Source organism: Pan paniscus, chromosome 13 (genome assembly GCF_029289425.2).
Source record: "Pan paniscus chromosome 13, NHGRI_mPanPan1-v2.0_pri, whole genome shotgun sequence".
Classification (NCBI taxonomy): Eukaryota; Metazoa; Chordata; class Mammalia; order Primates; family Hominidae; genus Pan; species Pan paniscus.
Genome location: NC_073262.2, coordinates 114,727,319 through 114,752,547, shown reverse-complemented (window position 1 = coordinate 114,752,547; position 25,229 = coordinate 114,727,319). Strand labels below are relative to the sequence as shown.

At 35.6% G+C, this 25,229-nt stretch overlaps 1 protein-coding gene across 5 annotated transcripts in view; it reads left to right on the top strand.

Moving 5' to 3' along the window:
• The window catches only part of ERBB4 (erb-b2 receptor tyrosine kinase 4), a 1,174,422-nt gene that overhangs the window by 413,169 nt on the left and 736,024 nt on the right, over window positions 1-25,229 (top strand). For all 5 annotated transcript variants that reach the window (XM_003812504.7, XM_003812503.7, XM_003812506.7 and 2 more), the window contains exon 2: window positions 6,058-6,209. In XM_003812504.7, coding sequence (XP_003812552.2) covers window positions 6,058-6,209 — 152 coding nt within the window. The remainder of the gene's footprint in view (window positions 1-6,057; window positions 6,210-25,229) is intronic.

The following is a 25,229-nucleotide window of genomic DNA, read 5'->3' as shown; positions in this document are numbered from 1 at the left end:
ATTTATTAACATTTCTGAAAAGGAAAGTACTTATTGGTGTTAAATCAGCAAAAGAATTTTTTATCAAGTTCCATATTTTATGTAGCCAGCCTTTGAATTATGCACACACAATATATACATGACTTAAATATACTGCTCACTGCTTTCCTTGCTACGTGCCTTGTAAAACTATACAAGCCCCTATGAAACAACTTGGAAATTTTTCTCAGTAATTATTTTTTCATGACATTTGGAGACGAGTAGATGCCAAATAAATAATTATTCATTTCTTAATTGATAAACTGATATCTCGCAATAGGCATTTGATTTGAGAGTTAGGTAATTCTCTTTTTTTAATTCCCATCATCTTTTCTTTGTAAGCAAATAGAGTGCTGATTTCATAGCCAGAACAAGCTTGGAGGTGATAATTAATTTTTAGTTTTAATATAGATATTGTTAAGGTTTCATTATTTTACTTTTAATATATTTCCCCATGAATCAAATTAATCCACTGTTAACCAACCTTTTTATATTGCTACCAACTTTTTACTTTTTTACTGAATGAGGATTATATGGTTCACACACTGTTGGATATAAATCTTAAGAAAAATAAAAAGCCTGTGTTTGGAAGTATAGCTACATTTGTAACAGAATCAATACAAATAGAATAATTGAGGATTTTATTAGGACCTCACATCCAGCTTTACTCCTGGAGTTACATTTGGAATGAAAACTTTAGGGAGCACATGTAAATTTTGGATTTTTGATGCCTGAACTATTGTAGGCTTATAGTTTAAGGACTTTATAATAGTATTGACAAAGGTGGCTGAATTTTGTTAAACTTGTTTTGGCTGCTGAAGACAATTTTTCAATTGTGTTTTGATAAACAGCTTTGTGAAATCAATGAAACTTGATGGTTTAAGCATTGTCTTGTATACATTGCTTGATTGTAAAATCAATTGACAAATGAAAGTTGTGAGTTACTCAGTGGAGGCTCCACAAAAACAACTACAAATGATTTCTATGAGCCTATCCAAACCAGTTCTTTAAAAATCAAGTGTGTCTTTCAAGATAAAATTTATGATGAATATACTGTGGATTCTAGATAGTTTGAATCAAACATAAATGAAAGCCTCAATGAGACAAAAATATCTACTAAATTGAACAGCATGTAGTAAAAAAACTGCAAAGACTAGAATGTTTGGCAAATAGAGTATTGTGATTAATCTAATTTTGTTTTTTGGAGGATCTTTTTTGTCAAAAAATATTTCTAAACATACTTATTCAAATTTTCCATTTTAAGAAGGTATATACAAAACTTACCTGATCATTTATTGAGGAATAGCAATTTTTTTTAGTTGAGGGCCATTTTCTGAGTACGAGTTATAAATGTTCTGTTATCAAGTAAATGAATTATTGCAATGTAGGGTAGCATATGTTCATTATAAGAAGTTTAAACAAAATCCTAAGTATTTATACCATACAAATATTTAAATGAATATTAATGAGAACTTATGAATATATAACTATCCAGATTTGAATATTATTGTATAATATTATATTATATTGGATATAATATTGTATACCTTTTTATATATGTAGAATGGGAATTATGCAAAAATACCTAGATATTGCAGTTATACTAATAGATGCATCTCTCAAAAGTTGTTTAAGCTTCTATATAAAAGGTCAGAATACACCAACTATTTTGAGAACATTTTCATTTACATTATTACCTATTGATTTTTTATATTAATATTCAAGTATGAGTATTATTTCCAATTGAGAGAAACTATACAACATAAATTATATATAGGTTGCAATGTGTTATTGGATATACATTAGAAATGGTGCAGCAAATTTATTAATGGATGCTTATATTATCCCCATAATTGGTTGTACTAAAATATGTTCATCCTCATTGGAATTTGAGATAATTAAAATCTATATTTCATAAACCCATATAATACCTTTTCTCAACAGTCATTTTATTAGTTTATAAAGATTTTATATAAATTTACTGGGAGCCATAAAATAAAGATCATGGATTAAGGTTTTTTCCAAAAGGGCCTTTAATATATAGTGAAAAATATCTTGGACTTCGATCTTGATTTATAAGGAATATGCACATGAATCAACTTTTTCTTCTTCTCCTCCTTATGTTGAATATCATTTCTTCCTGGGTGTTTGTTTTAATAATAAGAGAACGTTCCACAGAGCCAATAAAATGTCGTTATGATTAGGAATGATATTGTAATTTAATTATATATTTAGCAAATTCAGTCAAACCAAGCACAATAGTTAAATTTACTCAAAGTCAAAAGCATATAACACAACTAGAATTTAATCCTTTCTGTGTGTAACATTTTAGCAAGTGGGGCCAATATTCATCATTATCTTGATGGTATTTATAATATGACAATGTAAAATATCTATTGCTTGAAAATCCTACTTCCTTTTAGCTCAGTTCTCAGCCATCTCTAAGGTGTGTCACTCATTCTTACGGTCCAAGATGATGGCTCATATTTTAGCCATGACATCTGCATTTCTGGCATCAGGCTGGAAGAACTTACGAAGAATAAACCAGGCAAATTCAGGCTTCAACCGTGTTTGAAATCAAGTTCTGGGAAGGTGTCATGCAACATGTCAGAACTTAGTCCATTGGCCAAACTTACCTCTAAGGGGAGGAGAGAAATATAATCTTTATTTTGGGTGACCATGTGTCCAGCTAAAAATTGTGCAGTCTATTACAATGAAGGAATTGGAAAATGGATATTAAAGATTTTAGAGGTATTTACCATAGCATCCATCCGTATCACTCTACAAAATCTGCATTCTCAAAGGCAATAAATGAATTCCAGCATGGTGTATAAAGGGCTTGGAGGGAGCAATGGAAGTGTAGCATGGAGGTTATAAGCTGATAGGACCCTGGAGAGAGAGAAAGTGATTTTTAACATTTATTTAATGTGGAATTTAGAGACAAATAGTAACAACATACCACAGAGTGGGTGGCTTAAAACAATAGCGATTTATTCTCTCACTGTCCTGAAGGTTAGAAGTTGAAAATCAAGGTGACAGCAGGCTCATTCTCCCTCTGAAACTCCAGGTAGAATTCTTCCTTGCCACTCTCTCGCTTCTGGGGTGGCCATCAATCTTTGGCATTCCTTGGCTTCTAGGTACATAGCTCTACCCTTTGCCTTTCTGGTCACGGGGCTTTCTTTCCTGATTGTCTTTGTGTGCACATGGTATTTTCCTCTTCTTATATCAGGGCTGTCCAATCTTTGGCTTCCCTGGTCCACATCGAAAAAAGAATTGTCTTGGGTAGCACGTAAAATACACTAACACTAACAATAGCTGATTCAAAAAACATAATGTGTTTTTTAAAATATTTATTTATTTATGAGATGGAGTCTCGCTCTGTTGCCCAGGCTGGAGTGCAGTGGCGCAATCTTGGCTCACGGCAAGCTCCACCTCCCGGGTTCATGCCATTCTCCTGCCTCAGCCTCCTGAGTAGCTGGGACTACAGGCACCCGCCACCAGGCCCGGCTAATTGTTTGTATTTTTAGTTGAGACGGGGTTTCACTGTGTTGACCAGGATGGTCTCGATCTCCTGACCTCGTGATCTGCCCACCTTGGCCTCCCAAAGTGCTGGGATTACAGGCATGAGCCACTGCACCCAGCAAAAAATATAATGTTTTAAGAAAGTTTATGAATTTGTGTTGGGCCACATTCAATGTCATCCTGGGCTACATGTGGCCTGATAGCTTCAGGTTGAACAAGTTTGTCTTATTATCATTATATTGAATTAGGGAACACCCAAATGACCTCATCTTAATTTGATTTACATCTAGGAAGACCCTATTTCCAAGTAAGGTCACATTCTAAGTAATGGGAATTAGGACTTCAACTTGTCTTTTAGGACACACAATTTAGCTGGTAACAGAGTACTTCTAGAAAATATACTTTTTGGTGAACTTCAGAAATCCAGACTTTAAAAGTTTGGATTTTGTTTTTATAATGAATTTCCACTATGGTTACAGACATACACTATTTTTCAAGATTTTTGGATTAAGATTTTTGTTATTTTCGATGTGTTCATAGGCAAAAACAGGCTTTAAGGTGGTCCTAATTATTAGGCTATACCCATCTAGATGTGTTTTCCTTCCTCTACAGGAACTCATCCCTTTGAAAACAACATCAGGCATCATGGCATCTTTTTTACTTCTGTGTATATAAGACATGAATGTATATATTACCTTATTACTAAGCTGTGTTCCTAGTATGTTTGCAGTCTCCACTTTGTATCTTGCCTTAAATTCAGTATATCTTATGTAACTTACCAAACCATTTTCTTTACATACCATTATTAATAGATTTATAATATCTATTTTTAATCTACTTAGGATTAGAGTCAGTACATTAAGTGGTGAAGATTGTGTTCTGGCAGGTATATAAACCATAAGAATACTATCTAAAAATCTGGCTTCTGGAAGTCACACACAATTTTTTTTTTTTTTTTTTTGAGACAGAGTCTCACTCTGTTGCCCAGGCTAGGAGAGCAGTGGCATGATCTTGGCTCACTGCAACCTCCTCCTCCCAGATTCAAGTTATTCTCCTGCCTCAGGCTCCCGAGTAACTGGGATTACAGGCATGAGCTACCACGCCCAGCTAATTTTTGTATTTTTGGTAGAGACAGGGTTTCTCCATGTTGGCTAGGTTGGGAACTCCTGACCTCAGGTAATCCAACTGCGTCGGCCTCCCAAAGTGCTGCGATTACAGGTGTGAGCCACCATGCCCAGCCACAAAATTAAAAAACAAAACAAAAAACTTGTGTAAACTTATGTGCTCACATAGGAATAGAACTTGGCAGACAGATTATTTATTATCAGTCCATTATACCTCAGAAACTCATGAATATATACAGTGATACTCTAGTTGATAACAATAAAAGTTGTATTTTTTACATATCTGGTTTGTAGTATATGTTTACAAATATTTCAATTTAGACCTAAAGACAGAAATACCATTCAACCTAGCAATCCCATTACTGGGTATATACCTAAAGGAACATAAATCATTTTATTACAATGACACATGCACATCTATGCTCACTGCAGCACTATTCCCAATAGAAAAGACATGGAATCACCCTAAATGCCCATCAATAATAGACTGGATAAAGAAAATCTGGTACATATATACCATGGAATACTATGCAGCCATAAAGAAGAATGAAATCATGTCCTTTGGAGAGACATGGATGGAGCTAGAAGCTATTATCCTTAGCAAACTAAAGCAGGGACAGAAAACCAAATACTGCAGTTCTTATTTATAAGAGGGAGCTAAATGATGAGAACGCATGGACACATAGAGGAGAAAAACATACCCTGGGGCCTATTGGAGAATGGAAGTTGGGAGGAGGGAGAGGATCAGGAAAAATAACTAATGGGTTCTAGGCTTAATAGCTGGGTGATGAAATAATCTGTATGAATAACCCCCATGCCACAGGTTTACCTATGTAAACAAGCCTGCATATGTACCCCTGAACTTAAAATAAAAGTTAAAAAAAAAAACAAAAACGCATGTTTGAGGTCTTGTAGGTGCTAGTTTATTTAGTAAAAAATTTACTCAGCTGGAACAGCTGATATAATAACTATGATTTTAAAATAAAATTGTTGCTTTCACTATCTTTTGATTTTGATTTATTTACATTTGTAGAATTACCCAATTAGAAAACAGAGTAAATCATATGTCCTAAAAAATCCATGTTTAAATAAAAGTAAGTGTATTTACTTGCTTTATATGGTCATAACAAATGGGATTAAGTTTATCTCCTTGCTATATATTTCTGTGGAATCTATGCCTTCCTACTCTCTGTGATTAGCACATGTAATTTGGGAATATAAAAGTGAAAATGTTCATCAGTGCGTGGGTCTATGCCTCTTAATGACGATCGAAATATTTATATTCAGAGAACTGGGATAGGCTTGTGGAATAGAGAGTTTTGAGAAAGATATTATCATTGTGCATATCATATAAAGGTTATGTAATTTCACGTGTATCTTCTTGTCTTTGCAGTGTGTGCAGGAACGGAGAATAAACTGAGCTCTCTCTCTGACCTGGAACAGCAGTACCGAGCCTTGCGCAAGTACTATGAAAACTGTGAGGTTGTCATGGGCAACCTGGAGATAACCAGCATTGAGCACAACCGGGACCTCTCCTTCCTGCGGGTAAAGCTGTGGCTTTCTTTCTCTTCTTTGTGAGTGGACAGTGGCGTCATGATGCATACAGGCAGACCTGTGTGCTGATACCTGGAAGGGGTGCTCTTCTGCCTGGCAGGCACTGTGACTGTAGGCAAAAGATAAGAGATAGCGAAACACACCCAGGAAAAGAATAAGAGTAACAAAGCCATAATGACTGACGCTCCTGCGTTTAAAGCAGTTGCTGTTGCCCTAAGATTGAGAAAAGATTCTGTCACCATGTAGTACATGACATCTAGCAAATCTTTTTCTGACAAACTGTGAACTAGGAGAGTCAGAGGACCAATCAGATAACAATTGATAACTTTAGCCAGTCGTCTCCATTTCTGCCTCTTTTCTGCCACTTCAGACTTTTAGATTATTTTATATCACATAAGGAGACTAACACTGTTATTAAAAAAAAAAAAAGAAAAGGAAAGAAAAGCATCTGGTTTTGAAAACCTACAAATTATTTAAAGTAGACTCATAGGAAATCACAAGTATTTACATAGATCAATACGTGCATGAACACAAATGTGTATATGTATACTTGAAGTTGCTCAGACAATCAGTCCTTTTGGAAATTATTATTATTATTTTTTGCTTTCATTGATCTATACTCTGTTAAACTGGCTGTTAGTGCTAATGCTTACAGTTTCTTAAGTTTTGCTTTAACTGGAATATGTTTGGGAAAATCTGAACTTGAAGGGGCCTTTGACAAAGTGAGATGGGGATGTGGTCTTTGCACAATTAAGAATTTATGCTTATATAAGAATTACTAATATACGTTTTAAATAATAGCTTCCCTAGAATATATTTGATCTTGTTTTCAGTAACCTTTACAAACTTCTTAGGAGCACTTTCTTATACATTTAGGTTAAATGTTTTGAATACTGATATAGTAAGCCAGTTAGTGGATAGTAAATTATTTAGAGATCTATGATAATTTTAATAATTCTATACTTAGATAAGTCGTGAAAAGGAGTGATATTTAAATATTTTGAATGTACTAAATATGTCTAAAATTGGTAACAACCTCAGAAAATGAACCACCTCAAAACATAAATAACACTGTGTGGCTTATGATATCCATTTTTAAAACGACTCTCATAGTTGGACTAGTAAAGCAAATGAACTGAAGGTATTTCCTTATTCTCTACTTGATTGATAGAGCTCTGTTTCTGTAAGTTATGTGTCAAAAGTTTTTTAATAATTATGATGTTTAATTTTGATGTCTTTGTTTATAAAAAATAGTAAAGGATATCTGAATCATAGAATTAGAGGGCCTTAAAATAACTTACTTTTTGTTTTTTCTTTTTCTTTTTTTTTGTTTTGTTTTTTGAGGTGGAGTCTTGCTCTGTCGCCCTGGCTGGAGCACAGTGGTGCGATATCGGCTCACTGCAACCTCCGCCTCACGAGTTCAAGCAATTCTCCTGCCTCAGTATCCCAGGTAGCTGGGATTACAGGCGCATGCCGCCACGCCCGGCTAATTTTTTGTGCTTTAGTGGAGACGGGAGTTTCACCGTGTTAGCCAGGATGGTCTCAAACTCCTGAGCTCAGGCAATCCGCCCTCCTCGGCCTCCCAAAGTGCTGGGATTACAGGCGTGAGCCACCGCGCCCGGCCCAAAAGAACTTACTTTTTGAGGGAGCTGTTGTTTAAAGAAGGGAGCACATGCAAGCTATCCTAGAACATATGACAAGAAACTCAATGACATTATAGAACAGACAAACTAACAAAGAAAGCTGAATTCTGAAGCAGGGAAAGGAAATAATTTAAACAGTCTATTAGATTGGAATAATAGAAAAATTTTAAAATGCAATCTAAAGATCTTTGTTTTTCTTCTTATGTTTGCTTTACTTTTCTGTACGTGGAACTAAATTTCACTGACAACAAAAATAGTTGTGACTATTGTAAATGACAGTCATTATATTAAATAATATATAAAAATGTCTTTTTATATATTTTATAATAATTCTTATGGTCTTGTAAGGTAACAGCATGGAATGATAAAAAATAGACTTTAGTCCATATTTAACCTTTAGCAATATGAAAGTAGCATGTAGATATTTTTGATATATGGTCTATACTGTGTTGGGAACCATTTTGAATTAAAAAGTAAGATACATTATTAGAATGAACAGATTTGGAAAAAGTAAGATAAGGAGGGTCAAGATTTCTGCCTGGATAAAAAGTAAGCTGTTTCTTTTACAAAAGTAAATTTTGGTTCCTAACTGGCATCTCTAAAAGTTCATCTAAACTTTGTACTAATCCATATGCATATCTTTATTTTAATATGTGTATTTAAAGATAATTCTAATAGCACTTAGTTTTTGTTTCCTAACTTATTTTTTGTTCCACGTATCTTTTTTATAAAAAATCATTTATATTATGACATGTACCCATTCATGTCATATGCAGTACTTATGTATTACACCTTTCTAATCCTTAGAAAACATATCTGCAATCCCAAGTAAACAATGACATTTATTGTCCTTGGCTTCAACAATCATGTTGAGGATGACAGATATGTAATATATAAGTACTGTATACGTATATGTGTGTATATATAGGCATATTACATATATGTGTTTGTGTGTCTATACACATATATGATAAATTATGTTTTATATGTGATATATATGTGTTTGTGTGTGGGGTGTGTGTATGTATGAGTTTATATACATATATATATAAATATAAAATATTATCATTACTAAGACACAAATAAGAACCCAGAATCAGAAAGAAGGTGTGGTCCTGTTAATGGTAGGGGTGGAGTGCATGCTGGGTTATCTGAAGGATTCAGGAAAAGTTTGGCTTATTCTGAAGGATTCAGGAAAAGTTTCATCAAAGGAGTGCTTGAATTAAATCCTGAGAAAATGAACAGAAACTCAAGAGGTGAGTGGGTTGTAAGAGAAGGGCATTTCAATGGGAGTAGTATAAGGCTTAGAAGGAAGCCCCTGAATCAGAGTTAATAAATGTGTACTTAGTGTGTACTGTTTTAGACACTAGGAATATACATGCAATTAAATCACATGTGACTCCTACTCCCAGGGAATCTATAGTATAGTGTTGATGAAGAAAAAGTTTCAGGTGAAATAGAATACTCCACTGGAGAGGTAGAGAACCTCGATGGTGGAGATATTTAGGAGACATCAGCATCCAAGTGACAAGTTAACATTTTGTAATTGGATAAGGTAGTCAATGGAGATTAAAAAGAGTAAGATCAAGAAGTGGTTCAAGAACAGAATACTCTTTAACCAGGTGTGGAGGCTCATGCCTGTAATCCCAGCAATTTGAGAGGCTGAGGTGGGCAGATCACTTGAGGAGTTTGAGACCAGCCTGGCCAACATAGTGAAACCTCGTCTCGACTAAAAATACAAAAATTAATTAGGTGTGGTTGCAGGCGTCTGTACTTGGGAGGCTGAGGAAGGAGAATCCAGGAGGTGGAGGCTGCAGTGAGCTGAGATCACACCACTGCACTCCAGCCTGTGCAACACAGCGAGACTCCGTCTCAAAAACAAACAAACAAACAAAAAACCAGAATACTCTGGATGCCCCATTGTCTGTTTTTTTGGTGAGCTCAGTATTAGTAGTTACTTTTCTTACTGGGCCCTGAAAGCAGAGACTATTTGCCAAAATCTTCATAATACTACTGTATTGGATGATACATTATTTCAAATTATACCTTTGAATATGCTACAAAGCTCTCCATTTAATATAAAATTTCATTCCTTCCTAAAACCACATTATGGCTTATTTGTGCTCTTAGTAGCTTCTCTCCAAAATATGTAATCTGTCCAGTATTAACACATTATAGTAAGTGGAGTCCATGTAAAGAAAATAGAGTGATTTTACCATTATTTCCTATAAGTTTCAAATTGTATGAGTGGATAATAAATTTGTATATACCTATTATAGACATAGTTCTCATCTACATTTATGCACCACATTTCTTATAATGGTTTTACAGTTTCCTTCCTCTAAGAGTGACCCAAATGATGTATTTAGAGGATCAATAGTCATCTTAAATTTCATTCTGGATTCATTTCTGTCTTTAGGAACTTAAGAAATTACTTTAATTTTTAAAGGATTTTTATCCTTATTTTCATCTCTAGCTAGCAAGGTCGTAGTGTTTTGCTTTGGCATTTGTTTTATTTTGTATGAAACCACTCTAATTTCTATGAATTGTGACAATTTTCCCTGATACCTCATTTATCTTATTCACTATCTGCATATTCAACATTTATGACTAAGACAGTGATAAGACATAGTAAATATTCATTAAATATTTGTTGAATGGACAAATGAATTAGTATTTGTCTTAAATTATAGACCCTGATTTCATATATGAACTATTGTCTAGATAAACATGTGAGTCATGTTATTTCAATGTGACCTCACACACAGGCCAGGTATGTGGGAATAAGACAATCAAAATCCCTTCCCATGAGGATTTGGAATTGTCACCAATAGCATTCAGTTTCTCTATTAGGTTCTTGACTACTCAAATGCCATCACCACACAGCCATCTTTTGTCTTGTGGTTTGAATATCAGAGAGAGCTGCGCAGATAGAACGAAGCCAACACACTGAAACAGAAACAGAGTAGAAAAAAGCAATATTTACCCCAAATAGTAATTTGGGGAACCATTCATTTCTGTTTCCCACACTACTTCTGATGACTGATTGCAATCCAGCCATTTCCACCTCTACTCTTGCAACTTTATAGTAATTTCCCCCTTTTCCCCTTAAACTAGAAAAAGATTGTTTCCTTTTAGTACACTAAAATGCCTTGTCTAGTACGTCTCCTGAGATTTCAAGAACACAGCAAAAGTGAGCCTTTGCAATTGAATTGAAGATGCACTTTTAAATAATTTTAATGTTTTGTAGATACTTTCCTTAATCTTTGTTAGATACATTTTGTTGAAATGCTTTTAAATGCATTCTTTTCAAGACACTTTTATTACAGCAATCTTGATGCTTATCTCTGTAAACACCTTTCATGCCAGCTTTCTTCTAACCTCCAGTTTTTGCATTTCTTTTTGGGAAGAGAAATCCAGTTTACTATGTTTAACATTCAACTACCAAGGAACCACATTGCTGGCTAGAAAAAGGCCCTAAAACTTATTTATTATGTATTTTATAACCATCACAAGGTTAAGACATATAATAGAAAGCAGCGAGGCATAAAAATCGCAGATTTTGTGCTATTGTCTTACACTTTGTGAACTCTTTAAAACAAGGCAAAATGTAGTAAGTAATGGGAATGAACTATTAGACCTTTTACCCTCATTAGAATTCTTGGGAGCTTTCTCTCCTTTGTCATTCCATTGGTCTTCTTTGCTACTGCTGGCACTTAATAACTCAGTGCTTCTAAAAAGGTGCCTGACCCACCAGCTTTTACATTTTAAATTTATTTTCTGTTTTATATATTAACTTTAAGCAAATAACTATAATGTGTCAATTATGTGTAAAGAAGTATACTATGAAATGTAGATTATATAGTGAGTGTTAACACCTATCCTCAGTCATTGCTATAACGGGTAATAATTTTTAATCTGTGGCTTGAATTTAGTTGTGTGCAAATTATTTTAGAAATAGTATACATTAAGATTATAAGGAGATGAATTTATTTAACAGTTGATGCATGGATGTGGAATAGTTACAATATCGTAATTCATTGGAACTCCTTATGCTGTAGTCTAGAAACCTTAAATTTTAATCATTATACATGTCTTTTATTTCTAATAAATGAATAAAAATAAAGTAATATATAAAGATGCCTTTTAAGATAACATTAATACTCTATTATTGATAGTAAAAGTCAATGACTTTGAAAAAGTCAGAAAGTATAGGTTTTTGAAGCAAAAAGATTAAAAAAGATATCTTCTCTCAGATAATGAATAACAAATGCATGTTATTATGAAAAGGTAACACATTTGAAAAACATAATTTGCTTTTATATGTATTTGGCAGAGCTATATGGCTGTTTTTGAATGTACAAGAAATAATGCCATCTAAAAATTTCTATTTTTTTAAAAAAAAACTTTGGAGAAATCATGCAAATAGTTTATTTTTCTCTACCAGAGAAAATGTCCTATTTTTAAATTCAAATATAGCCTTTGTCTTTAGTTAATAATTAACATTTTATAATGCTATAGAATTGTCATCCTCTTTTATTAGGATACGTATGGGATTCTTCTGAGGATGTTGCTTTTCAACTACTCTTCGTAAGACATAAAATTTGCATTACTTTTCCACTGCTAGTAAAGGATCTATACTATTTCATTCTCTTTCTCATGAATATTCCTCTTCTGACCAATGACAAACATTTGTAGGAAGGCAGAGAAAGCTGCAACTCAGACAGCAAAATACTGCCAATCTTACTGCAGCCAAAGACTTTGGCTTCATTAGCACAGTTTTGTTACAATAAAGTCAGGAGTGATGTTTGACAATGAGTTTCAAGTTGCAACAAGTAACCATGTCTTGATCTATTCCTTCCCTGTTTTCAGTAAGGATGAACAACCATTGAGAGTTAATATGAAATTCTAAAATATTTACGTTTTAGCCTACTTCTAGCTTTAGTGCTTCCTTTTCATTGTCCTCTGGCAATTAGAAGCACATGACCAACAGTGTGGGGGATGGTTTTTATGTTTGTGTCTGTTTTCCATATCTTCCTCATATACTTTTAACTCTGTGTCCGGGCTAAGCTGTCTGCTGCATAGCATGATTTAGAAAAACCCTACACTGAAGAGTACATATTTCAAAATAAATAGATAATTTATACAGTACTTATTATTTTGAGTTAGAAAATGATTTACTGAATAGTTTGTTCAAATACTAGCTACCAATACCCATCTATATTTATTTTTAGCTTATTAAATACCAGATAGAATGACTTGTGTGGCAGAAATTATGTTGGAGAGAGAGAATCAGGATGAGAAAACTTGTCATATTTTAGAAACATTAGAGAGGAAAACACCATTTAAATTAAACATCTATGACATAATAAAGTGGGTCCACATGAATTACAATCTCATATTTCCCAAAAAAGATGATTTAAGTGCAACATTTTCAGATACAGCATGCTTATTTCAGTTATGCACACATTTTATCGGACTGTATAGTAGGAGTACAAGCCTGAATTTGTATTCCTGATAAACTTTGTAAGATAATGAAGTGGTATATTTGTCACTCAAATGGTGAACAAGTAAATGAGAATTGTTTACAAATGTATCAAGCATTTGTAATCTGTAAGTATCTATTCATTGAGCACAGTAGTCTATGTTTTTCTTCCATGTCACTAATTGAGACAGGTGGCAAGAGAGGATTACAAGATCAACATTGAAATACCTAGACTTCGCCATCATTAGATTCAAGGAAACTGTACCTTTAAGAAACTATTGGTTGGGTAAACAAGCATTAAAAAAGAGATGCTGATGGAACTTTTTCTTTAATTCTTTCTGTTTTAATTTCATGTAAAATTGCTTTTGTGGTAAAATGTTACATATTTAGATGCTGCATTAACATGATGACCTCTTAGCAGGGTGAGATAAAGAATGCTAAAAAGGACACAGAGAGAATAATATTGTAACATGTCATTTAGGCCAAAGCAGACATTTTGGGTTAAATAGAATTTTCAAAGCTTTGATAGTATCTGAAAGCTGTTTCTAAGGCCGTTAAAGATAATACATATGCAATTTTGTATGTGTGTATTTACAGCTGGCTTTTAAATTGAAACTTGATTTTGTACTAAATCTAATCATGGAACTTGTATTACATTTGAAAAAGCTATGCAATTTACGCTTGGCTTAGGATTTTTTTTCCTCAGAGGTTAAGTACCATTTCATCTAAAAATATACATTGACTCAAAATTCTGATGCTCTTTCAGAAATTCCACAAGATAAATCAAAGGATAAAAAAGGTCTATATTCTTTATTTGGCATTTATTTAAGCATTTATTTTAAATTTTCTTTTTAATCATTTCAATTAAATGTTAAATAAAAATATTTTCAATAGGCTGATGCTGTGACTCACACCTGTAATCCCAGCACTTTGGGAGGCTGAGGTAGGAGGATTGCTTGAGACCAAAAGTTTGGGTAACATAGTGAGACCCTGTCTCTACAAATGTTTTAAAATTTAACCAGTGTGGTGGCACATGCCTGTAATCCCACCTACTCAGGAGGCTGAGGTAGGAGGATCATGTGAGTCCAAGAGTTGGAGGCTGCAGAGAACTATGATTGTGCCACTACACTCAAACCTGTGTGACAGAGGAAAACCCTTCTCAAGAAAAAACAACAATAAATAAACCAGCAAAATATGTACATCTGTGAGTTTCCTCTGTATCTTAAGCATATTAAAAAACTATAAATAAAATGGTATCTATGATAAAGATGTATAACTGATAGTAAATATTTGAAGAAGTATTAGAAGGAATGATAGAAATAAGAAATAGACTAGTATTTATCAATCTAATATAAATACACTAGTATTTATCAATCTAATATATATAAAGATATACACATAAATATAGTATATACAAATATTGTAAATATAGTGACCATTTATATCTATGCATATATAAATGTAAATTAGCAACTGCTTTCCAGGAATCAAGAATCAAATTAGTATATAATATTAACCTTATATAATGTTTCTAGTTAAGTATAACCTACTAAATAATGAAAACAATCTATTATTTCAATAATAATAAATAACAATAAAACTGTTTGCAAAAAGTTTTTTTAGCCTCTAATTGCAAAGCAGTTTCCACAAATATACCTTTGTTGCAAATATATTTAAATTAAAAATTAATTTATTAGGATGGTGAGCAGATGCAAAGTGTTTCTTTATACCTCTGGGCATTGTGGTATTTAAATTTGGCTTCAAAATGTGCATATAATGAATTTATAGGCTTGTCTTAATTTTAAATGAGAAAAATACATCCAGGCACAGTGGCTCACACCTGCAATCACAACACTTTGGAAGGCCTAGGTGGGAGGATTGCTTGAGCCCAGGAGTTTGAGACTAGCCCGAGGAACATGGTGAGACCCTGTTTCTACAAAAAAAAATGAAACAAAATAAACAAATAACTAGAGAAGTCAAGTAACAAATCCATTTTACTCTATGATTCTTTGATATACTTTGCTCAGGGAAATTGAGCATGTAAAAGTTATTTCTTTACTTCTTTTATTTGGGAACAGCAAGGATCTTTATTCAAAGAGAGAGAACACAATTTATGTGATGTTGTTAAAGAAGTATATTGGCAATGAACTATCTTTTAATTCTAAAAACCAAACATTGGAATATAATCAATACCTTTTTTTCTTCAAAATTTCAAAGTATACTACATATATTTTCATTAGCTTTATTTTTCTCTGACTCTTAAAATGAAACACTTTGTTTTCTTTCAAAAAAAAGACAGATTTAAACTTGATGAACAATTTTGCATGAGACCAAATCAATTTTAAAGGTCTCTCGTTGGTCACATAGAGTATAATTTAAGGATCAAAAGTGTAAAAATAAAATGTGAAAACTGTTACATTTAGAAATATGGTAATTATTTCTCCTGATCTCTAATTTGAACTCATTTACTATAAAAATAATATAGTAAAATTTATAATGAATGTGGTAAAATTAAGGTATTTTAGTAAACAAAGGCCTCTTCAAAATCATTATCATTAAATTTCTACCTGAAAATAAGAATATGTAATTGAATGTTAAAGTAAATCCTCTTAAATAATTTAGTGCTACTCTTTCCAAAAATAAAAGTGTCTATCATGATGCCCAGCACCTTGTAGCCCCTCAACAAGAGCTGGTTGGCTGTACCTAACCCTATTAGGCTTCTTCCTTTCTTCTTTGATACCCTGTATACCATTATTGAGCCATGCTCTGAAGACTTGACAGTAAGTTTTTACAAAGCTTTTTTGGAGGTTCAGTTTTTGGGTGGTGGTGATTTGTATTTTCAGAGAGGTAAAATTGCAAGTCAAACACTTGGTTGTTTTTAAGAGGCAGTCAATGGCTGAAGAAGTACAAAGACTCTACATAGTTTGTGAGGGTTGTTTCAACATCATTTCGCGGAAGCAATGAGAAGTATTCATCAAAAACTCAATGAGGCATCAATGAAGCATTGGGAAGCATTCATGAAAGACAAACACAGAGGAAGTACAAGCAAATATGGATTACATATCTGAATTGTATTACTTTCCTTCTTAAAACTTTCCATCCTCTTAGGATAAAGTCCAAAATTCTTATTAAATTCCTACAATTGTTTGGTCCCTACCAATAAGCTTTACCTTCCCACTGTCACTAATGACATGAAAACTCACTGGCCATCTTTCAATTATAACCAACTTCCTTGTGGTATTCAGCTCTTTCTGACTCTACTGACCTTTCTCTCGTTCTCAGATTTTCTCCCCCATGAACATATGGATACACCTAATTATTCATGTCCTGGCTAAGTTCTGTTCTGGTTTTTTAGGTCTCCATAATAAATAATTTCTTCAGAGATATTTTACTAACTACCTAGTCTAAATTCCTCCCATTACATACATTCATAGCACCCTCTGCTTCTTTGTAGCACTTCTACTATGACAATTATTTAAGTATTTGTAAATTCTGTCAACACTCCTAAATAACAAGTACCAGACAAAGCCCATGTCTAGTTCACTGCAGAATTCTAGCATAGTACACAGTGTCTATCATGGGGTGGCTGCTCAGCAAATACTTGTGAAATAAATAAGTAAGCAAATTTTATAACAATAAGAATTCTTTTATTTATGACTTTAAATAAAAAGTCATAATCAGGAAAAAAATGCACAGGAATTACTTTACATTACTTACTTTTCCAACTGAAGTTCCTCTCTATAGTGTCTTGCAGAATCTATAGTACCTTTCATCTTACAGCCTATGAAATGATTTGGTTAATAATAAATGATATCCTACCCATAATGGAAACATGGGATACTTAGCTTATATATTTACACTCTTACATATAAACCTAACAGACATATAGGTAGTGCAGCTTATTGGCTGAGTTGCATGACTTGAGCAGAGTCATGTAGCCTTCACGACTTTCACTTTCTCCTTCTCTGACCTGCCTCGAATACCTGAGAATCCCTCCAGTAACAAATCCCTTATGTCCAATTCCTTTTTTTTTTTTTTTTTTTTTTTGAGATGGAGTCTCGCTCTGTCACTGAGGCTGGAGTGCAGTGGCATGATCTCGGCTCACTGCAAGCTCCACCTCCTGGGTTCACGCCATTCTCCTGCCTCAGCCTCCCAAGTAGCTGGGACTGCAGGCGTCCACCACCACACCCAGCTAATTTTTTGTATTTTTAGTAGAGATGGATTTCACCATGTTAGCCAGGATGCTCTCGATCTCCTGACCTCATGATCAACCCTCCTCAGCCTCTCAAAGCGCCAGGATTACAGGCGTGAGCCACCACACCCGGCCATACCCAGTTACTCTTTATAAACGAAGGTCTCTGTGGTTTTGCATGTAATTTTCTTCCTCTATGGAATGTCTTTTTACCCTTCTCTATTTGGAAAATCATACAGTCTCTACTCACTTGTTCTAAATATAAGCTATCTCTATTCCCCTAACCTTAACATGCTCCCCCAAATTCGATCTGTATTTTTATCCCCACCCTTACCATCAAGACAAGCAGAATTAATGTCTTCCATTGTTTCTCCATAGTCCTAAGTACCTACTGGTACTATACCGTATGTCACATTGTTTAGGCCTGTGTTAGGTGGTGAGATATACTGTGCATTTTTGTCAATTTATGAAGATTGTACAGAGTAAATGTTCAGTGAACTTTTATTTTTTGAACAGATAAAAAGCTGTGTTAAGTGGTTTTCTTCCAGTGAATTTTGTTATACTGGAATTATAATCTTTGTAATAAAAAGAAACAGTATTTATAAGCTTCCTTAGACTCATGTTTCATGTTGGCATGGACTAACACCTCGGAAATATCATTTGTTAAAATAGGTTCAGGGCACTGTGCTGGTTTTATGCCTAACTCCATCTCCCACTCCTTATTACAACCCTATGAATAAGTGTTGTTATTCACATTTTGTAAGTGATGAAACAGGCTCAGAGAATTAAATGACTTTCTCGGGACCACAGAGCTAATGGGCAAAGTGAGCATTTTAAACCAGTTCTTTCGCTTTAAACTTTACACACTTGGACTTTGTCTTGCTGCTGCCTACTATTTACCAATGACCCATTTGTTACTTAAAGAAACCAGGATTTTAGAAAAATCAGTACAAGGAAGGGAGGTTTTCATTAAAAAAAAATAAAATAAAAATTTCGGAACTAGATTGAAGAAAGGTAGGCCTCAGTAGAGCCACAAAATTTGGGGACCCTGAGCAGACAGAGCTAAGATTACTCAGTGCTGGGGACAGTGGGTATAAGGAAAACTGTACCGAGAACTTGAGAGACAAATTCACCTCCTTTGCTATTCAGGTTTTATAGTCAAAAGAATTAAACAGAGACCAAGGAGGATGATTGCTTGAAGCCAGGAGTTTGAGATCAGCCTGGGCAGCAAAGTGAGACCTTGTTTCTACAAAAGATCTGCCTGTGCTCCTACCTATTCCGGAGGCTAAGATGGGAGGATCATTTGAGCCCAGGAGTTTGAGGCTGTAAGGAGCTATGATTGTGCCACTGCACTCCACCCTGGGTGACAGAAGTTTTTTAGAGATCCTGTTTCTAAAATAAAATAAAAATAAAAAAGAATTAAACATTCAGCAGATGTTTACTGACTGCCAACTCTGAAATTCATGGCACTATGTTTTGTAAAGAAGTACAGTGCTATCTGTAATAGTTGACAGTACCTAGCTCAAATTAATAAGTGCAAAAAAAAAAGGTTGTATAGTGCCAAAAAAGGTAAATGCCACAGACATTCCCAGATTGAACTCAAGAGCGCCTTAAAACAAGAGCTACATCTTATCTTTCTTTATATCCCCAGTGCCTAGCACCCTGCCTGGTATTTTTTTAAAAAAGGGCTGTGAGTTAATTAATAGATGATTGAGTAGCATGCATTTGGCAGGGGGGCAGTTATAAGAAGATTCATGGAAGAAACAAAATGTGAGTTAATTATAAAAAAAAAAGAATAGAGAAAAAGGAGAAAGTATTCTAGGTGCATTTCCACCTGGGAAATCCTCTCCTTTTTAAAAATTCAATTCACAGATGTGGAGGAAAGCAAAAAAGAGAAAGTATTTACCATAGCATAGGGGGAAAGAGTTAAGATGCAACAAAATTGTGAAATGTTAGGACATAAGGCTGAAAACGGAAGACCAAATTGTGGGGAGCCTTTAAGACTTGTCAACTTACTAATAAGCTGTAACAAATCCAGTAGCAGGAAGAAAGTATTATTTGGAGGAATTTACTTGTATGGGTATGGCGTTATTTCAAACTCCAAGGAATTAGTTTAATGAAAGCCTGGAATCAGTTATTTGGAGTGGCATTTGAAGGCAGAGATGTATTCAATAATCATTATAAGGAAAGAGTTAATAAAGACTTAACAACTAACTGCATATAAAGGGTGTGGTTGAAGAAGTAGATAAAAAGATCCTGAGATCTCCAGTCTGGGACATTCGGCAGATGTGTCGTCCAGGCAGTAATAGGGACAAAGGAAGGACAGAGCATTGTTGCCCAAGATACCTGATGGCAGGTTCCTTGAATTCCTATTACTTTTTCAGGAAGAGCCCCTCGTTGGAAATGTGCTTTGCATCCCAAGTAAGGTAAGGTACACTGTTAGGGCTCATTCAAGTGTCAGGTAGGCGGGTGGCCAGAGAATGAAAGTGTTAATAAAACATTTATCAGTAAACTTTTATTTGCAAAGACTAGATGACCACTGCATTTATTTCAAACAGTAATCAGATTCAACAAACAAGAAGTTAAGCTCAGTAAACAGCTAGTTGTGCTTCAGCCATTTGGGGCAATAATCTAGGTGTCTTTCCAAGAAATGTAGTCCCCTGAAGAGGCTGGCTTAACCTTTTGTTTGCTGAATGTAATTACAATGCATTTAGAATTAAGATGAAGAGCTTTTTTATTGCAGGGGCTAATTTGAAAGCAGTCCGGTGATAAAATTTGCAGATAACTCTGCTCTAGCAAAGTCCCATTTGAATTTTTCCTATTATCAGTTAAAGGACTTAGATATCAGTGGACTTCGCCTTAGTGTGGTGGTTTGTTCTCAACTCTCATTTATTTCAGTGAGGCGGTAGCAACAGTGACTGCTTTATTACTCCATGTGAAATAGGCTGCTGGAAAAGTGTCAAAGCCCATGGGGTCAGCAATCTGACATCCTTCCTAAGGAAGCAGAGGGCACAAGCTAACTAACATGTGGTGCAAATAAAGAGGAATATGGTAACAGGAAAGAAGTCAAGTCTTGGAAGAGAAGAGGAGTAAGCAATAAATATACTGGGGACGGGTGGATTTGGATAAGCTGAGAGGAAGCCACAAGCACAGGAATATGCTAATAATGAAAGCAAATGCTAAATGAGCTCCACAGTGTTTTCCAAATAGCTTAGATTTTTCGAATCCTTTGAGTGGGATAGCTTCACCTATACACCTTTGACTCCTCTAGTCAAGATTTATAAGGCAACTTTTGCTGCAGTTATCTTAGTATTTATGCACAATTGGTCTTTTTAAGAGAAATTCTCACTACCCCTGTGAAGCAGTGGGACAAGTTCATCTTACTGATGAGGGCAACGAGGCACAGAAAGGTTACCTGACTTGCTTGAGGTCATGTATCAAAAGCTGGCAGAAGTTAAACTCAGGAAATTCTGAAGTTACTCACTTCAGAGCTCATAACAAAATTTAACTTTAAAGATAATTAAGCTCAATTCATACCCTCTGCATCTTCATTGTAGAATTTATGCTATCCTCATGGCTTACAGAAAGGGAAACGTCACAACAAATTGTTGCAGTGAGTTTTCAAGCAGAAATATATCTTATTATTTATTAATATTGAATTGTTTGATCACGCTCTTGCTTAATGCTCTCTTTTACCCTAAAATATACACATGAAACAATCATGTATCCTCCTAGCTTCAGTGCTGTTAAAGGGATAGAAGAATCAATTGGTTAGTAAGCTCCTCAGCACAGATTCAACAGCTCTTCTCAGACTTCATTTGGACTATGATGTTCAGATAAAGACCTTGCATGTAAGGATAGAATTGACTGACTAGAGTGTGTCTATAATAGGCAATTGGGACAATATGTTTTTAGAAAGCCATGTCTCAAAAGTAATAGCTGAAAGAAGTGGGTGTGTTGACCTTGGTGAGGAGAGTACTGAAGGGAACCATAGTAATTGTTTTCAGATATTTGAAGGGCTCTCATAGAAAAGGGAGTGGCCTAGTTTTGAGTTGTTCCAGAAGGCAGCATTAGGCAGAAGTTGAAAGGAGGCAGATTTTGGCTTAAAATAAAGGTTTTGCTAACAATCAGAGCATTCTTACAACATAATGGAGTGCCTTGTTAGATGGGAAAATGGACAGGAACTCTTAACTGAACACCTTGTATTTTCTAGGAACCGGGCCATTGGCACCACAAAGCAGCAAAAATAAAAGACAAAATTAAAGATGCTGGCATGTTGTAGGCACCCAAAGATGTTTGTTCATTTTCTTCCCCTCCCTGAGTGTTTCTTATATACATTCCCACAATGATCCGTGACATTGTCATTATTACCAACATTCTGCAGAGTAGGACATGGCAGCAAGAAAAAGGGAGAAGTGAGGACTTGAATGTGTATCTCTCTGTCCCCAGTTCTCACATCCCTCCTACTGTGCGCTGCCATCTCCATCACAGAAACCTGCTATCCTGTACTCTCCTACCACCACAGATACTCAGCCAAGAGCAATCAGGAAAGGAGGGACAAGATTTCATGCATTTGGTAGAAAGTTGTTTAGAAAACTTTAGTCTTTTTATTCTTTGTGACTCTTCTGTCTTCTTAAAATGTGACGCTACTTCCTCAGCAGATGCTCTGTGCTATTCAATTATACTTTGGTTCTGAAAAAAAAAAAAAAAAAAAAAAAAAAAGCAGACCCATTTCTAACATTTCCATGACAGGTTTAGTGAAGTGATTGGGAATAGTTGAATGTACTCCTGGAATCACTGCTTTACCCCAAAACTCCCTCTGATTTTCCTTTATAAGTTTATTCATTTATGGCATTCCTTATTTAGGTTGTATCCAACAGGGACTTGGAGAGTTTTAAAGTATGGTATAAAAAATACTGGCATGACCCCTGAACACACTGCTTATCTTTCTTTCTTTAAAACTGCATTCCTTTGATCTTGAGTGCTTATCACTTATTAGTCTCTTATTAAAATGCTAAGATGCTAAGGTGGTTTGTCTTAGGGGACTTAAACTTTATTAACCAGCATCTCAGCTATTAGATTTTATCTTGATGGAAGTTAGTTGATATTCCACTGATCTTCACGAATAGTTTTGCTTTTTAAATGATAACAGGGGAAGTGTTTGAATCTACCCTCTGAGATGCTTTTTGGGTACCCTACATATAAATCTCCTATTGTTTTTGCTCATGCTGTGTCTTTATTCTTTCCTGCCTAAAGTGTGCATATTCATGACTCATCTGTGCCACAGTGCTTATCTCAAATAATTAATGGAAAAATAGAAAACCTAGGTTTTAAACTCTTTAATAGTATAATCTGGTATATATTTATTTAACTCTCTGAGTTTCTTGTTTTCTTTTGTAAAATGAAAATATTAGTGTATTAGTTCATTTTCACACTGCTGATAAAGACAAACCCGAGACTGTGTAATTTAAAAAGAAAAAAGGTTTAATGGATTCACAGTTCCACGTGGCTGGGGAAGCCTCACAATCATGGCAGAAGGAGAAAGGCATGTTTTACCTGGCAGCAGATATGAGAGAATAATAGAACTTGTGCAGGGAATCTCCCCTTTATAAAACTATCAGATCTCGTGAGACTTATTCACTATCACGAGAACAGCACAGGAAAGATCTGCCCCCAAGATTCAATTACCTCCCACCAGGTCCCTCCCATGACATGTAGGAATTGTTGGAGCTATAATTCAAGATGAGATTTGGGTGGGGACACAGCCAAACCTTATCATTCTGCCCCTGGCCCCTCCCAAATCTCATGTCCTCACATTTCAAAACCAATCATGCCTTCCCAACAGTCTCCCAAAGTCTTATCTCATTTCAGTGTCAAATCAAAAGTCCACAGTCCAAAGTCTCATCTGAGACAAGGCAAGTCCCTTCTGCCTATGAGCCTGTAAAATCAAAAGCAAGTTAGTTACTTCCTAGGTACAATGGGGATACAGGCGTTGGATAAATACACCCATTTCAAATGGGAGAAATTGCCCAAAATGAAGGAATGAAGGGCTAAAGTCCCCATGCAAGTCCAAAATCCAGCAGGGCAACCAAATCTTAAAGCTCCAAAAAAAAAAAGATCTCCTTTGACTCCATGTCTCATATCCAGGTCACACTGATGCAAGAGGTGGGCTCCCATCATCTTGGGCAGCTCTGCCCCCGTGGCTTTGCAGAGTCCAGCCTCCCACCTGGCTGCTTTCACAGACTGGCACTGAGTGTCTGTGGCTTTTCCAGGTGCATGGTGCAAGTCATTGGTGGATCTATTATTTAGGGTCCTGGAGGACAGTGACACTTTTCTCATAGCTAGGCAGCACCCCAGTGGGGACTTTGTTTGGGGGCACCCACCCCAAATTTCCCTTCAGCACTTCCCTAGCAGATGTTCTGCATGAGCACCCTGCCCCTGCAGCAAACTTCTGCCTGGACATTCAGGCATTTCCATAGGTCCTCTGAAATCTAGGCAGAGGTTCCCAAACCTCAAATCTTGACTTCTGTGCACCACCAGGGTCAACACCATGTGGATGCTACCAAGGCTTGGGGCTTGCACCCTCTGAAGCCATGGCCTGAGCTCTACCTTGGCCCCTTTTAGTCACTGCTGGATCACCTGGGGCACAGGGCACCAAGTCCCTAGACTGCACACAGCAGAGGGACCCTGGGCCAGGCCCATAAAACCGTTTTTCCCTCCTAGGCCTCCAGGCCTGTGATGGGAGGGGCTGCTTTGAAGGTCTCTGACATGCCCTGGGGACATTTTCCCCATTGTCTTGCTGATTATTATTCAGCTTCTAGCTACTTATGCAGATTTTTGCAGCTGGCTTGGATTTCTCCTCAGAATATAGGATTTTCTTTTCTATCACATTGCCAGGCTGCAAATTTTCCAAACTTTTATGCTCTATTTCCCTTTTAAAGCTAAATGCTTTTAACAGCACCTGTCACCTGTTGAATGCTTTGCTGCTTAGAAATTTCTTCCACCAGATACCCTAAATTATCTCTCTCAAGTTCAAAGTTCTACGAATCTCTAGGGCAGGGACAAAATGCTGCCAGTGTCTTTGCTAAAACATAACAAGAGTTACCTTTGCTTCACTTCCCAACAAGTTCTTCATCTCCATCTGAGACTACCTCAGCTTGGATTTCATTGTCCATATCATTATCAGCATTTTGGTCAAAGCCATTCAGCAAGTCTCTAGGGAGTTCCAGACTTTGCCACATTTTTCTGTTGTCTGAGCCCTCCAAACTGTTCCAATCTGTTACCCATTCCAAAGTCACTTCCACATTTTAAGGTATCTTTTCAGCAGTGCCCCACTCTACTGGTACCAGTTTACTGTATTAGTTGCTTTTCATGCTACTGATAAAGATATACCTGAGACTGTGTAATTTAAAAAGAAAAAGAGGTTTAATGGACTCACAGTTCCATGTGGCTGGGGAGGCTTTACAACCAAGGTGGAAAGCAAAAGACATGTCTTACACAGAGGCAGACAAGAGAGAATAATGGAACTTGTGCAAGAAAACTCTCCTTTATAAAAACTATCAGATCTCCTATGACTTATTCATTATCACGAGAACAGCACAGGAAAGACCCTCCACCATGTTTAAATTACATCCAACTGGGTCCGTCCCACAACACGTGGGAATTGTGAGAGCTATGATTCAAGATGAGAT